Below are 13,368 nucleotides of genomic sequence, written 5' to 3' on the forward strand. Positions count from 1 at the left end.
AACCGCATGATTCCTTTAACAACCATGGTGAGAAATATCATAGAATTGGCAGTGACTCATTTAATGACCACATCACTTGAGGATAGAAGTCCCAGTCCCAAATTTGGTTATAATTTGAGGACTACCTGTATTTCAGCTTCCCAGAATCCCCCAATCAAAAGAGTATTGGCCACCGATGAGATGACCCTGCTTCAAACAGCCCCACCCCCCCCAATCTTTTGCTCCAGAAATTCCTTGCAGCCTTGAAGACTCAACACTTTGAACAATTTTAGGCTGTTCCCTTCACCCACCCAGTCCCTACAAAAATAAAAATCTGTGTAAACTCAGTCTTATATGGTGCTTTTTTCATCCCATTCCACAACTGACAAACATCTGGACATTGCTTTGGGGTGTTTTGATTTTTATTATTTTTACAAATAACTCATGGTGGCGAGCATATCCCACAGGCCTTCCTCCACCTATTTCCTCCACAACCATCCTGTGAGGTGGGTTGGGCTGAGAGGGAGACTGGCCTAAAGTCACCGACATGCCTAAGGTGGGACTAGAACTCGCCGTCTCCTGGTGATTGGCCCAAAGTCACTCAATTGGCTTTCATACCTAAGGCGGGACTAGAACTCGCCATCTCCCACTTCCTAGCCAGGTGCCTTAACCACTAGACAAAATCGGCTCTTTTGTGATCATATAGGACAGTGGTTTTCAACCTTTTTAATGCCGCGACCCCAACCGGTCGAAAGTCGAGGACTAAACCGGTTGTAAGTCGAGGACTAAACCAGTCGTAAGTCGAGGACTACCCAACTGGTCGTAAGTCAAGGACTTTCCCTGCCCGGGAGCACCACGCATGCGTGGTTCCGCCCCCTGCGCCAGCCGAGGCGTAGCTGGCAAGCGGCAGAGACGGAGCAGGCCGACCACCAGCTGGCCCAGCCCAAGGGAGGTAAGGCACCCGCCGGAAAAGGGGGAAAAAATGGGGGACAGCCTTGCTTGGCGACCCCCGTGAAATGGTCGATCGACCCCAAATGGGGTCCCGACCCACAGGTTGAGAACCGCTGATATAGGATAATTTCTACCTGTCCATTTCTGGAACTCACCCGTGGCTTCTAAAATAAAGAAAAAAAAAATGAAATATGCCATAGTCCGCCCTAGACGCTAGAGGGCAGTGCTGTATCATCAAATGCATAATGAACATTTCAGAATAATTTTTACAGCCAGCATTTTGCGGGAAGAAAAATGCTCCTGTTGCAGCGTGGACACGATAACAGAATCATTTCTAAGTGCGCGTTTATTTTAGGGATTTTGCCCTAATGGGGATGAAGGATAAGCATCCACATCCCTCGGGAGGGGCAACTAAAGGTGAGAAATCCTGTCCAAGAGTCACAGCAACTGGACTTGTCTTTTTTTCAAAAGAAGCCGAGACTCAACTTCCAGATAACTTTACCTGGATGACTCAGAATCTCCGTCGACATACAGGTAAGAAACTTTACTCAAAATTAAATTAGAAGCACGGTTATAGGGGTTCTGGGCTTATTTCACTTCCTGCTCTCTTTTACTTTAGATTTGCACTGAACTCTGCACATCCTCTTTGGAACCCACAACCCTGTTTTTTGGCTCAGATGGGAGAGCAACGAGGAGGTCCTGCAAGCAAAGAAGCTGATGAGCCACAAAAAAGAGGACCAAGACTTTTTGAAGGTCAATTGTGCAGTAAACAGCTCATCGTTCATGACGGGCTGAATGGTGATCAAGGATGGCTACAGCCTTGTGATCTCTGAGTGGTCTCCCATTCAAGTGCTAACAGGTTTGACTGTGCTTAGGTTTTCGAGACGAGACATGCTTGGGCAGGGTGATGCCAGCTGTTGTGACCTTGGTAAGATATAGAAGCCTAGTAAAAACAGCTACAACTACTAGCAGTACCTTCACACATAGTAAACACATGTTCACAGAGTTGGAAGAGATTATGGAGGACTTCCCACACAACGTGATACTCAGAGAAGGACTGTCAAGTTTTCTGAAAGATAACTGCCCTGCCCCAGCTTGAATTCGCCCACCTCTGTGGGTCATTGGTTCCACCATCTAACTGCTTTTCCGTGTATAATTTTGTTCCCCTAACATTTAATGAGACATTGATAACCTGTACTTTGAAATTTATGCATCTGAAGGACCTTCTACAACTCTCAGAATGACTGTCCTGACTGGGGAATTTTGGGAACCAATCTGAAGGGCCTCCCTTGAGAGGGTTGGAAAAAAAATTAATCTAAAAACAGGAGTTTTACACAAAGCTTAAAGACACTGCCCACTCACTGCAAAGCTATTTAGAACATCTTGGAGATGGAAAATGCCAGGAGTACAAATTTCTTTTAATGTGTTTTATTTGTTCAATTACAAACAATGTGAAGATTAAGAGTCACATCCATATGTCAACCCACGCTGGACCCTGAACATCTCGTAGATGGAACGGGCAGCTCAAGAGATTTCTGCTGAGGTTAGGTGGCCCTTTGGATGAGAAAGTATTTCATCCTTCAACTGATGCAGAAGGAACAATCTCTTTTCATTCACACCCACCCAAGTTGGGATGTTCCTAGTTTGCCCACTTCTTAAATTTCTCCAAACCAAACTTGGACCTTACAAAAATACCATCCATGCCTTAGAACCCAAAGACCAGGAGATACAAAAATCCATCCATTATAGTCTTTATCTCCCAAGCCAAAACTAGTTACGCAAAATACAGCCATATGGTGAAGCATTTATTCCCTCCATTTAGATTCTTGCTGTCCTTCATGTCCTGCGTTTAACACGACCCACGAGCCACGGGGACGAAGGCCACCGACAGTCACTGGCGTCTGATCACTGAAATGAGGATCTGTAAGGCCATGGAGAAACAGGGAATCTGGGCCACGCTGTAGGCCACCGAACGGATGGGAGGTCTCATCTGGAGGAGATACGCCACGGTGTGAACCATCCGGCCCAGGAAGAAAACCAAGAAGTGGATCCGAGCCACGACTGGATTGGGATGCAGGAAACTATAGACGGTCCCGATGAACAGAAACGGGTAGATGGTTTCCATATCGTTCCGATGAACTCTGGTGACAGAAGGACACAGAAGAGGAACATGATCAAGCTTGGTCCTTTAGACTCAACACTGGGTGGACCTCAGGTGGACTCCTGGCTACCATTATGGGGTTCAAGAAGACGATGGACAGGTTAGAACTGTTTCAGGATGTTTTTTTCAAGAGGCAACTGGACTTCTTTGTTTTTTGGTCTCCTTTTTCCCATGCTTTGTAGAAAATATTCAAGTTCTTCCGGAACTTTTGCACGCACCATTAAACCTCAACCTCTACATTCTTTCTCCTTTGTTTCAAAAGCCAAAGCAGTTCAAAGTCTTGACATTAAAAAACAAGGAAATCCTTTGAAATCTTAGCTAAGTAAATAATACCAGGGGTGTGCACCACTAGGATTTGCTAGAAATAGTTCTACTCTTGACTAAGAAAGTCAGCTTTTTAAAAGAGAGATGGAACATAGAACATAGGGACCGTGGAGGTCTTCTAGTCCACCCCCTTACTCAAGCAGGAGTCCCTACACTATTCCGGGCTGTCCAAATCTCTTCTTGAAAAGCTTCCAGTGATAAAGCACCCACAACTTCTGGAGGCAACTTCTGTTCCATTAATTATTCTCACTGTCAGGAAGTTTCTCTTTAGTTCTAGGTTGGACATCTCTTTAGTAATCTCCCAAGATTACTATAAGGATTGTATTAATACAATATAGTAAATGCAAGCATTTACAGTATTGTAAATGTATATAACACAAGATGCATGCTTATATAAGATCCTCTAAAAATACCAAAAACTTATGAGGATTGGCCATTTTACCAACATTCTGGAATTAGAAGCCTAGTTAGGAATCTGAGGTTAGGTTGATGCTTTCAGGATTCAAATCAGATTCAGATCAGAAATTCTAATTTCTGATTAATTCTGTTCTCTATTTTAGTCAACCAGGGAGACCCAAAACCTCTCTTTAAAAGATAAGCTTTGCCGAAGTAACAAACAGATTCTGCATAGTGAACATTCCAATACAGGACACAATTAAGTGAATGAATTCTGTTAGGAGACTAAGTTGGAAACTCCTTAACATTTAAATAACATTTAAATTAAATAACATTTAATCACATCATCAGAAAAAAACAGAAAACCTGCCAGATAATTTCAATGAATAGCGTCAAACTGGCTCCCCCAGTTACATTCACAAGGTTTTGCCAGGAATCTCAAAGCAAAAACAGTCGCCAAGAAAACCGTTTCCCAGCAAGTTACAGTTGGCTAGTTTTGCAAAATAATAATAATAATAATAAAAACTTTGATTTCATCTTTTTCTTGAGCTGGTGGAAAATCCCATCCAAGCTGAGTCAGCCGCAGTCCGAAACGGAGCCTTGCACCTAACTGGCGAATTGCAGCCTGCAGTCCATACTTCTAACCAGGTTCACACATTCTGCAAAGACGTGGCTTGTGCAGTCATGATTTATGGAAGACACCCAACCACAAACGGCAAGATTTCTACAGGTAATCCCCAACTTAACGATTTGCTTAATGACAGATAAAAGAGAATGTAGCTCATGGTTGAAATGAGGGGTCTTTGGTGCTCTCTGAGCTGGGTGATTTCCTTGCAGACGTTTCATTACCCAACTAGATAACAGCATCAGTGCTAGAAGGGAGGAGGATTTAAGGAGGAGGAGGAGGAGGAGGAGGAGGAGTGTAGGGTCCCTGTACTACCTGAGTTTGGGGGTTTTCTTGCAGGCGTTTCATTATCCAACTAAGGGAACAAGGGAGTGGGCTTTTTTCTGATTTTATAGATTAAAATGCTGCAACAGTTGTAAATGTGGAAAATGGTCATAAGCCACTTTTTGGGTCCGCTCTAATTTCAAACAGTCACTAAACAAAATGGTTGTAAGTCAAGGATTACCCATCTTTTGGAAGTATGTCCCCTCCCTCACAACTTCCAAGAAAAATTCAAAGGATCTTTGCATCCCCGCCGTCTACAATATCAGCCACGCAAATCCTTCCAAGTGGTCAGAGCTGGGCCTGGGCTTTCAAGGGTTTACCTAAGTCTCTCCACAGCTTATGGGCCAGAGATAACTGCATCCAAGGCAAAAGCTCACATCTGTAATCCGTTGTGTTATTGCAAGACAGATGGACACATAGTCAGCCAGATAAACATCCCAAAACACTTGAGTTGAGCCTTTGCAATTAAAAATCCCTCTGAAATTCATTTTGTTTACTTCTGCAAATGTACAGTCGGCCAAGAGCCTCATCTTCAGGGGAATGACTGAAGGTCAAAAGAAGCTCCTCAACTTCAAGAGGTTGACTCTACGTCAAAGAAAGTTCCCCATCTCTCTAGGTTCAACTTCAAGAGGTTGACTCTAGGTCAAAAGAAGCTCCTCTACTTTCTAGGTTCAACTACAAGGGAATGACTCCAGATCAGAAAAAGCTCCTCAACTCTAGCTTGCATGGAATGAACCCATGGCTAGATTTGTTCCCCACTGGTGAAGAGGCAAAAACAAGTATGTGGCTACCACAATATTGCTCTCCATACAATTCTCATGGCTCTCATTTATGTACGTACACACCTTGGCCAAATCCCAAAGTTGGTAATGAGAGATTGGATAAAGAAGGCAAGGTTATGATCCAAGGCACCCAACTTTTTGCCCACATTTCAGCCCAGGGCATAAACACAACTCAGGCTCAGCTATTGGTGTTGGTGTTGTTGAAGATTAACCTTCTGATGACCTAATTAAGGGATTTTTTTGCCTAGGTATTATACTTTGGGGAAACTCTGCCCTCTTTGGCTAGGAAATTCAGAGTGTAAATTATTCTTTGGCCCTTAAGGCAGGGAGGAAACTACTGGGGAAGAAGGAATGAGTTATAACAAGTTCTCCTTGGGTTACACAGGTAACAAAGGAAAACCACAACACATAAAAATATATATATAAGGAGGAAAAGCCAACGGCTTCACCAAGGCCTTTGTACTCCATTAAACTGTCTAAGAGTCTGCTTCAACTTTCTCAAACTTGCCCATTTTGAGATGGATGAACTTCAACACCCAGAATTCTTAGCAATGACCAGGGACTTCTAGGAGCTGAAATCCACATTTCTAAAAGTCGCCTGGGAAACAGGTCTATTAAAAAAAATAGAGAGAGAATGGGACTTTACGTTGGAGGTATTTGGTAGCTCCTGAGACCCACAGGCAAGCAAAATTAGAACAGATTCTGATGGTCAGGCCATTTAGTTCCTGCTTGTTTTCTTGATGTCTCTGAAAGTTGAGAAGAATCAGGGGAGGAAGTAGCAGCCTTCACGTGTTCTTCTCCATCACCACTGGCAGCCCTCCTGATGGCCTCTGGAGAGACAGGAGTTCCCACCCATATCCCCCAAAAATCTAAATTCGACAAAGTTGGGCAGAAGATCATTAAAGGGAGACCCAACCTAGAATTAAGGCAAAATTTCCTGACAACGAGAACAATTGATCAGCGGAACAGTTTGCCTCCAGAAGTTGTGAGCGCTCCATCATTAGAAGTTTTAAAAAAAGATTGGACAGCCATTTGTCTGGAATGGCATAGGGTCTCCTGCTTGATCACGGGGGTTGGACTAGATGACCTCCGAGATCCTTTCCAGCCCTTTGATTCTATGATTCTTTGAAAGATGTTTGAGTTCCCGGGGTTTGCCCCCTCCCCTCCCCATCCCATCCCATCCCATCCAGAACTGCCAGGCTGCAGAAAAATAACATAATTAAACACACTGGAAGGAATCCCATTAATTATAGTCAATTCACTGAATGGCAACAAAGCTTAAATTTAAAAGGTATTTGTTCTTAACCATTGGGTCTTCCCTCAACATTTTTTCCCTTTGCAAAAAAAATGGGCTGGCCCGATAAATGCCACAGGTCCTGGACCAGTGCCAGTCAGTTCTCAGACGTGGAGGCTGCGTTCTTTGCAAACTACCAAAGCTGAAAAATCCTATCCCCTTTTTTTGCTTACAAGCCAGAGCCAACTTTTTAACTCAAAGCAAACAATATGTTGTAAATCTCCCCGAAGCCCCATCGCTTTCTTTGGAGTTCCTAAGCTGGAACAAACAAATTCCCCTTTTTTTAACGACTCTTGGCTGAAATAAGAACAGAGGAACCAGGAGGAATAACGTAGGCGCTTTTTAAAGTTAAATAAACAAGGGTTGCTTCCTCCCCTATTCAAATTCCTTTCTCTTGCCTGGAGAAATCAAGATTATCCCCTAGTTGAGGATTAAAATGTTTAAAGTTTACACTTAGGCAAGAAAAACCAAATGCACAGATATAGTATAGGGCCAGGGGTAGGCAACTTTGGCTCTTTTATGACTCGTGGACTTCAGCTCCCAGAATTCCTGAGCCAGCATGGCTGGCTCAGGAATTCTGGGAGTTGAAGTCCACGAGTCATAAAAGAGCCAAGGTTGCCTACCCCTGGTATAGGCGGTACCTGGCTCAATAGCAGTAACTGTGAGAGGGATCTGGGAGTCCTAGTGGTCAATCCCTTAAACAGGAGCCAGCCGTAGTCTTCAGCTGTCAAAAAAGCCAACACAATTCTGGGCTGCATCGATAGAGGGATAAAATCAAGATCACAAGAAGTGATAGTACCGCTTTATACTGCACTGGAGATCACACTTGGAATATGGCGTCCAGATTTGGCCACCACGGTGTAAAAAAGATGTTGAGACTCTAGAAAGAGTACAGAGAAAAGCAACAAAGATGATATAGGGACTGGAGGCTAAATTACACATTGAATGGTTGAAGAAATGAAGAAAAGGATGACATGATAGCCATCTTCCAATATTTATGGGGCTGCCACAGAGAAGAGGGGGGTCAATATATTTCCAAAGCACCTGAAGGCAGGACAAGAAGCAATGGGTGGAAGCTTATCAAAGAAAGATCTAATTTAGGATTAAGGAGGAATTTCCTGACAGCGAGATCAATCAATCCATCAGTGGAAGGACTTGCCTCCAGAAGTTGTGGCTGCTCCATCACTGGAGGTTTTCAAGAAGAGATTGGACAGCCATTTATCCAAAACGATATAGGGTCTCCTTCCTGAGCAAGGGGTTGGGCTAGAAGACCTCCGAGGTCCCTCCCAACTGTGTTATTCTGTATTCTTTATTTTGCAACAGACTAGGAATGGCATGGGTGTAACAAGGAGCGTAACAGGGAGGGGCAGTTTTCACAGTGAGGCCCTACTTCCTAAACATTTTTATAAAATAACATAGAATAAAGCCTAAATAACCAGGCAAAGAATGCCAGGTGGAAAAAAAAAAAGGCTTTATTAAGCTGGGTTGTATGTTTTGGGAACTCACCGCCCATCATCACTATTTGGCACTTGAGTCTACGTTCCTTTTCACATCAATCTTGTCATCGCCAGCCTCGCTCAGGAAAAGGATAGATTTACAAGTTTCAAATTGCACAAGGCAGGATGTTTTTACAGGGGGGGAGGGCTGGCCTTTCTACCCCGGGGTTGAATAATAATAATAATAAAAAAGTCATCCTAAGTGAACAAATGTGGGAAATCGGACTGATTAATCGGCAGGAGGAAGATTCCAATATTAATCACAGTCCCTCTGAAATACAAAGCTGTCCTGTTTTTTTTGTTTTTTTTTAAAGAGGTCTCCCTTTTCAGATAAATCAAAGTTTATTAGGCGATTAAGATAAACTTTTTGTCTGGCATGCAAATTTTTCCTTTGAAAAGGTGGGACAGAGTTCCAGCAATGAGGGAAGATTCTGGAGACCTTCCCAAACATCTTGGAGGACACCCAAAGCCCTTGGAGAGGGGTCTCAGGCCTGCCTTAAACCACGATGGACAAGCCACCACCTATGGTCTTAGGGCAGGGGTAGGGAACCTTGGTTCTTTTAGGACTTGTAGACTTGAACTCCCAGAATTCCTGAGTCAGCATGGCTGGCTCAGGAATTCTGGGTATTGAAGTCCACAAGTCATAAAAAGCCAAGATTCCCTACGCCTGGCTTAGGGCAAAGACTTGCTAGAAGGTCAAAACTGGCTTGACAGAATTGGCCAACAGTGTTAGCCTTGGTTAATTTAATGTGGGGGATGGGAGGGGAGAAGGATCCTTCCCCCCAAGGAAAAACAGATCCATAGTGTAGTAGAGACATGTTGGGAGAAATGAAAGAGGAGGAGAGGAGGGGGGAAAGGATCCTATTCAGCTTGCAAGGTTCTACCCCTAGAGCTATTCTAATCAAAGTAGTTGTAGGCCTACAGGGTGTCTGTTTTTTGGTCTGGTCTACCTTGCTGAGCTGATCCCCAAAATGAGTTACCTGAGACACCTCTGTACATAGGGGTCTTCTCTGTGGAACTCCAAGCCACCGTGTTTCAGAGCATCCTCAGGATTGGCAAATGCCTGGAAAAGACCAGAAGGAGAAGACAATGAAGATCAAAGCAGAAGTTCATTCATTCATATTGTACATGTGGTAGTGGTGAATCGGGACACGGCCAGGTGATCTGCATGGCTGTCTTCTAGTTAAAATGCTACAGTCTTATCAAGCCTAGACTTCCTCATTAACATCTGGGAAAAGTATGACTCTTCTGCCTGGAGGAAACACACCAACTGAGATATGAATTTTGGGCCAGGTCCAACGGTGGAGAGGAGGCGGAAGGGAAGAGATGGGCAGCTTGCTTCCTTCACCTCCTGGGAAAGAGACCTCCCCCCCCCCCCGGGGAGAAAGGAAGGGTGTCAGCTAAGGTGAGGCCCATTTATTGATTTAAGTTCGTATGTTGCCCATCTCACTCTCCAGAACAGGCTCTTTTCAAGGCAATCAAATATAGAAGTATAAAAACAATTATACAGAAGCAGTTAAAATTACAAGAATTAGATTAGAGCACAGAATCATAGGACTTGGAAGGGACTCTGGAGATCTAGTCCCTTCCCCTGCCCGAGGCAGGAGACCTTATAACCAGGGGTAGGCAACCTTGGCTCTTTTATGACTCGTGGACTTCAGCTCCCAGAATTCCTGAGCCAGCCATGCTGGCTCAGGAATTCTGGGAGCTGAAGTCCAGGAGTCATAAAAGAGCCAAGGTTGCCTACCCCTGCCTTACAGCATCCCACCCAAATGGAGGTCCATTTTTTTTCTTCTTCACTCGCTCCTAACACTGTCATAATAATAATCAAAATTATTTGGCTCCCACCCCCTGCTCAGAAAGCTCTCTGGCGTGAGCGGATTTTTTTTTTTTTTTTTACAAGAGAGCTGAAGTGGAGAAGCCATAACTTTGCTTGCAAAGATAAACAGTCCCTCCTGCCTGCTTTGAACCCTTCATGGATTACGAATCCTGAAAACACAGGCTGGGCGTTTATTTTCGGCTGCTCGTTCCTCTTGCTATGAAAGGTTCTCGGTTGCAGACCCACTTTACCTTCCCACCCACCCATCCCTCCACAGCCCCCATGGCTCCTTCTGGGCAACTTTCTCCCGCTTAAAAGCAACGGCTTCTTATTAAATAAACAAAGCAGGATTGCAAAAGTATTGACGTCAGCCAGACCCTTCAAACTTTTCCAAGAGAACGATTTGAATATCCCACGTTTCAACACTTTAAAAATCCCCCCCCCCAAAATTTTTTGAAATGTCATGGAATCCCCCAATAAAAATTCCCATTACATCACCAATGATGTAGTTTATATTTTGGTGCCAACCATGCTAGGGAACTCTTGGTGGTCAGGTTTAAATTTAATATTAGAGCTGGGGTGACATCAGTGTTGCTCAAGAGTCAACACTGTTACATTCTGGGGAATTCTGGGAATTGGAGTCCACCCCTGTTAAGGTTGCTAGACTGTTCACTCTATGCATTTAACACAACCTAGCTGCTGTGATGGGTTTTTTGGGGACAGAGGCTGACATGATGGCAGTGGTTCAACATCTGAGGGGCTGCCACAAAGAAGAGGGGGTCAACCTATCCTCCAAAGCACCAGAGGGCAGGGCAAAAGGCAACAGATGGAAACTAACCATGGAGAGAAGCAACCCAGAACTAAGGAGAAATTTCCCGACAGTGAGAAGAATAAACCAGTGGAAGGACTTTCCTCCAGAAGTTGTGGGTGCTCCATCACTGGAGGCTTTCAAGAAGAGACTGGACAACCATCTGACAAGGATGGTATAAGATCTCCTGCTTGAGGAAGGGGTAAGACTAGAAGACCTCCAAGGTCCCTTCCAACTCTGTTATGTCAACCCAGTTCCCATAGAACTGAAATATCTACCTAAGAAATTGGGGATTAGCTTCTAGGTTAATTTACTTATCACATCTGTAAGGCACCCATCTCACCCAAGTGGCCCTACATGGGCCAGAGCAATCAAGGTTTAATGACCTGGTGATCCCCAGGGCTGAATGTAGATATTTCCGTGTCAAATGCCAAATTCCCCATTTAAGCAGGAGGATACTGATTCCTCCATGCAGAAATCCAAGCATGAGCAGGTTCTAAAAATGGCACAGTCTTTGTTGGCTGTGCCGTGATTGTTATGCACCTGGCCTTCTATTTAATCCCCAGTGTTTTTTTAAAAAGACTATTATATTTCTTTTATGTGCTGGTATTGTTAGAAATAAGGCGGCTCTGGATTCTAATTTTTCCCAGGCATCTAATCGTTTTTCCTTTAATCGCACATTACTCATTGCACAGAGCAGCGTGCTAAAACCATATTCACGAATGAAAGGGAATATCCACGTCCCAGGATCATCTTGCAGAATCCCACCTGGATCAGAGGTTTATTCTCCCAAACGCTGGGGCTCCTGCTGTACCCATCCTTATTCTCCAAGGGCTTTGGGCCCTTCTGTGTGCTAGCTATTTATATGGTGGCTTAATAGCTTAATAGCCACCATATAAATACCACCACCACTTCATAGCCAGCATCGACACCCCAATCTACATCTAAAAAGCTACACCCCACAGCGACCATATAAATACCACAGAGAACAGCCCAAAGCACACACAGAAGGATTGGCTCCTGCACAAGCAAAAACACCTCTTGTTCCTGGTGACCAACCCGGACTGAATCCTAAAACAGTATTTTCCTTTAAAAAAAAACAACAACCCACATTTTAAAAGCCTCACACATTACTTTCACGGCCAGTTCCAGAAAAAACATGCAACTTGCACTATGTTGCCGTCTTCCCCTCTTAGGAGGGGAGACCCCAGCGTCTTCTGAAAAACTCTGCTGGGGAGAAATTGGGCTTTGCAGACCTCTCGAACGTGGTTGTATCTCCCCAAAAGACAACACCCCTCAAGCTGCAAAGAAAAAAAAAAAAAGCAGACAGGCAGGAAAACGGGAAAGAGGCAGACGGGAGATGCTGCAGCCTGGAGGAGCCCCTTTCAAAGAATGTGCAAAGGAAGAAAAACTTCCTTTCGCTCCCCACCCCGCCAGCTGTGGCTTACCTTCTTCCGAAGCCTGACCTGCCCCGTGAGAATAGCCGTGGCGTACATCTTCAGGATCAACAGCGTGGCGAAAAAGAGGAAAGAGGCGAAGATCTCATTCTCCATCATTTTGGCCCGCCGGAGTGGAAGCTGCTGCTTTCAGACTTCTGGCAGGGACTATATGAGCTGGCAATTAAGAAGGGGGTGGACCTGCTGTGGGTGATGATCAGCCCTCCTTTGCAGATCCACAGACTGCCGCCACTTACAACCTCATCAAGCCAACTCAGGTTCCTGGAAGGCTTAAACCAGGTAAGCTTCCCAGGGGTTCAGCTTCTTTTCCAAGGGCCCTTCCAGTTCTATTCTGGTTGATTAAAATTGGGGTTTTATTAGCACCCTAAGCCCCCAGAGGGCTTTGTTTGGCTGACCTGGCCCTGGCGGTGGGGGGTGGGGGGTGGGAACTGGCAGCCAAACCATCAATGGGGTTTATTGTGGTTTTGTGCAGATGTTTCATTCCAAACTAGATAACCTCATCAGTCCACTGTGCCACGTCGGTATCCCCTGCAGTTTTGCCTAAGCTGTCCCCCCGTGAGTTTTCATAGCAGAGTGGCTGCATTCAGACAACCAATTAGCGCCAAGGTTGGTAATCCACTTGTAGAGTTCCACAATTTTGAGATGGAGGGAACAAGCTTCCTTTCCACCGAATTAGGGGGCTTACAAGGGAGCAGCAATAAGAAGCTCCACTTTAATCTTCTCCCCAGTAAAGGACAGGCAGATTCCCGGCTTCACATTGAGTTTTTTTGAGCCCCGTCCCCTTCACACAACATGCCAAACCAGGTCAATGCAAGCTACTGTGGCTGCCTGTTGAGCTTGTCTGACCAAACCTTCATTGTTTATGTGGATTTTATAGGGGTTTGGGGTTTTGGGGGGGGCAGTATAGGGAGATGGATTGCCCAGGCCATAATTCCCTTTTATGGACTGATAG

General features: G+C 44.7%; 1 protein-coding gene across 1 annotated transcript; it reads right to left on the reverse strand.

Annotated features, from left to right (window-relative positions):
• Positions 1-2,351: 2,351 nt before the first annotated feature.
• On the reverse strand, positions 2,352-12,660 carry PTGES (prostaglandin E synthase). Its single transcript, XM_015822671.1, has 3 exons — positions 12,408-12,660; positions 9,313-9,395; positions 2,352-3,071 (listed from the first exon to the last, which is right to left on the reverse strand). The coding sequence occupies exons 1-3, from the start codon at positions 12,513-12,515 to the stop codon at positions 2,822-2,824; spliced, it is 441 nt and encodes a 146-aa protein (XP_015678157.1). The 5' UTR covers positions 12,516-12,660; the 3' UTR covers positions 2,352-2,821.
• Between the last annotated feature and the right edge of the window lie 708 nt (positions 12,661-13,368).

Source organism: Protobothrops mucrosquamatus, unplaced genomic scaffold (genome assembly GCF_001527695.2).
Source record: "Protobothrops mucrosquamatus isolate PMUCROS unplaced genomic scaffold, P.Mucros_1.0 scaffold1638, whole genome shotgun sequence".
Lineage (NCBI taxonomy): Eukaryota > Metazoa > Chordata > Lepidosauria > Squamata > Viperidae > Protobothrops > Protobothrops mucrosquamatus.

Excerpts from the sequence above, each read along its gene's own strand:
- PTGES (XM_015822671.1), bottom strand. The coding sequence starts at position 12,515 with ATGATGGAGAATGAGATCTTCGCCTCTTTCCTCTTTTTCGCCACGCTG. Across the intron at positions 9,396-12,407 it reads AGGTCAGGCTTCGGAAGAAG|GCATTTGCCAATCCTGAGGA; the intron begins GTAAGCCACAGC and ends GGTCTTTTCCAG. Across the intron at positions 3,072-9,312 it reads TATGTACAGAGGTGTCTCAG|AGTTCATCGGAACGATATGG; the intron begins GTAACTCATTTT and ends TTCTGTCACCAG.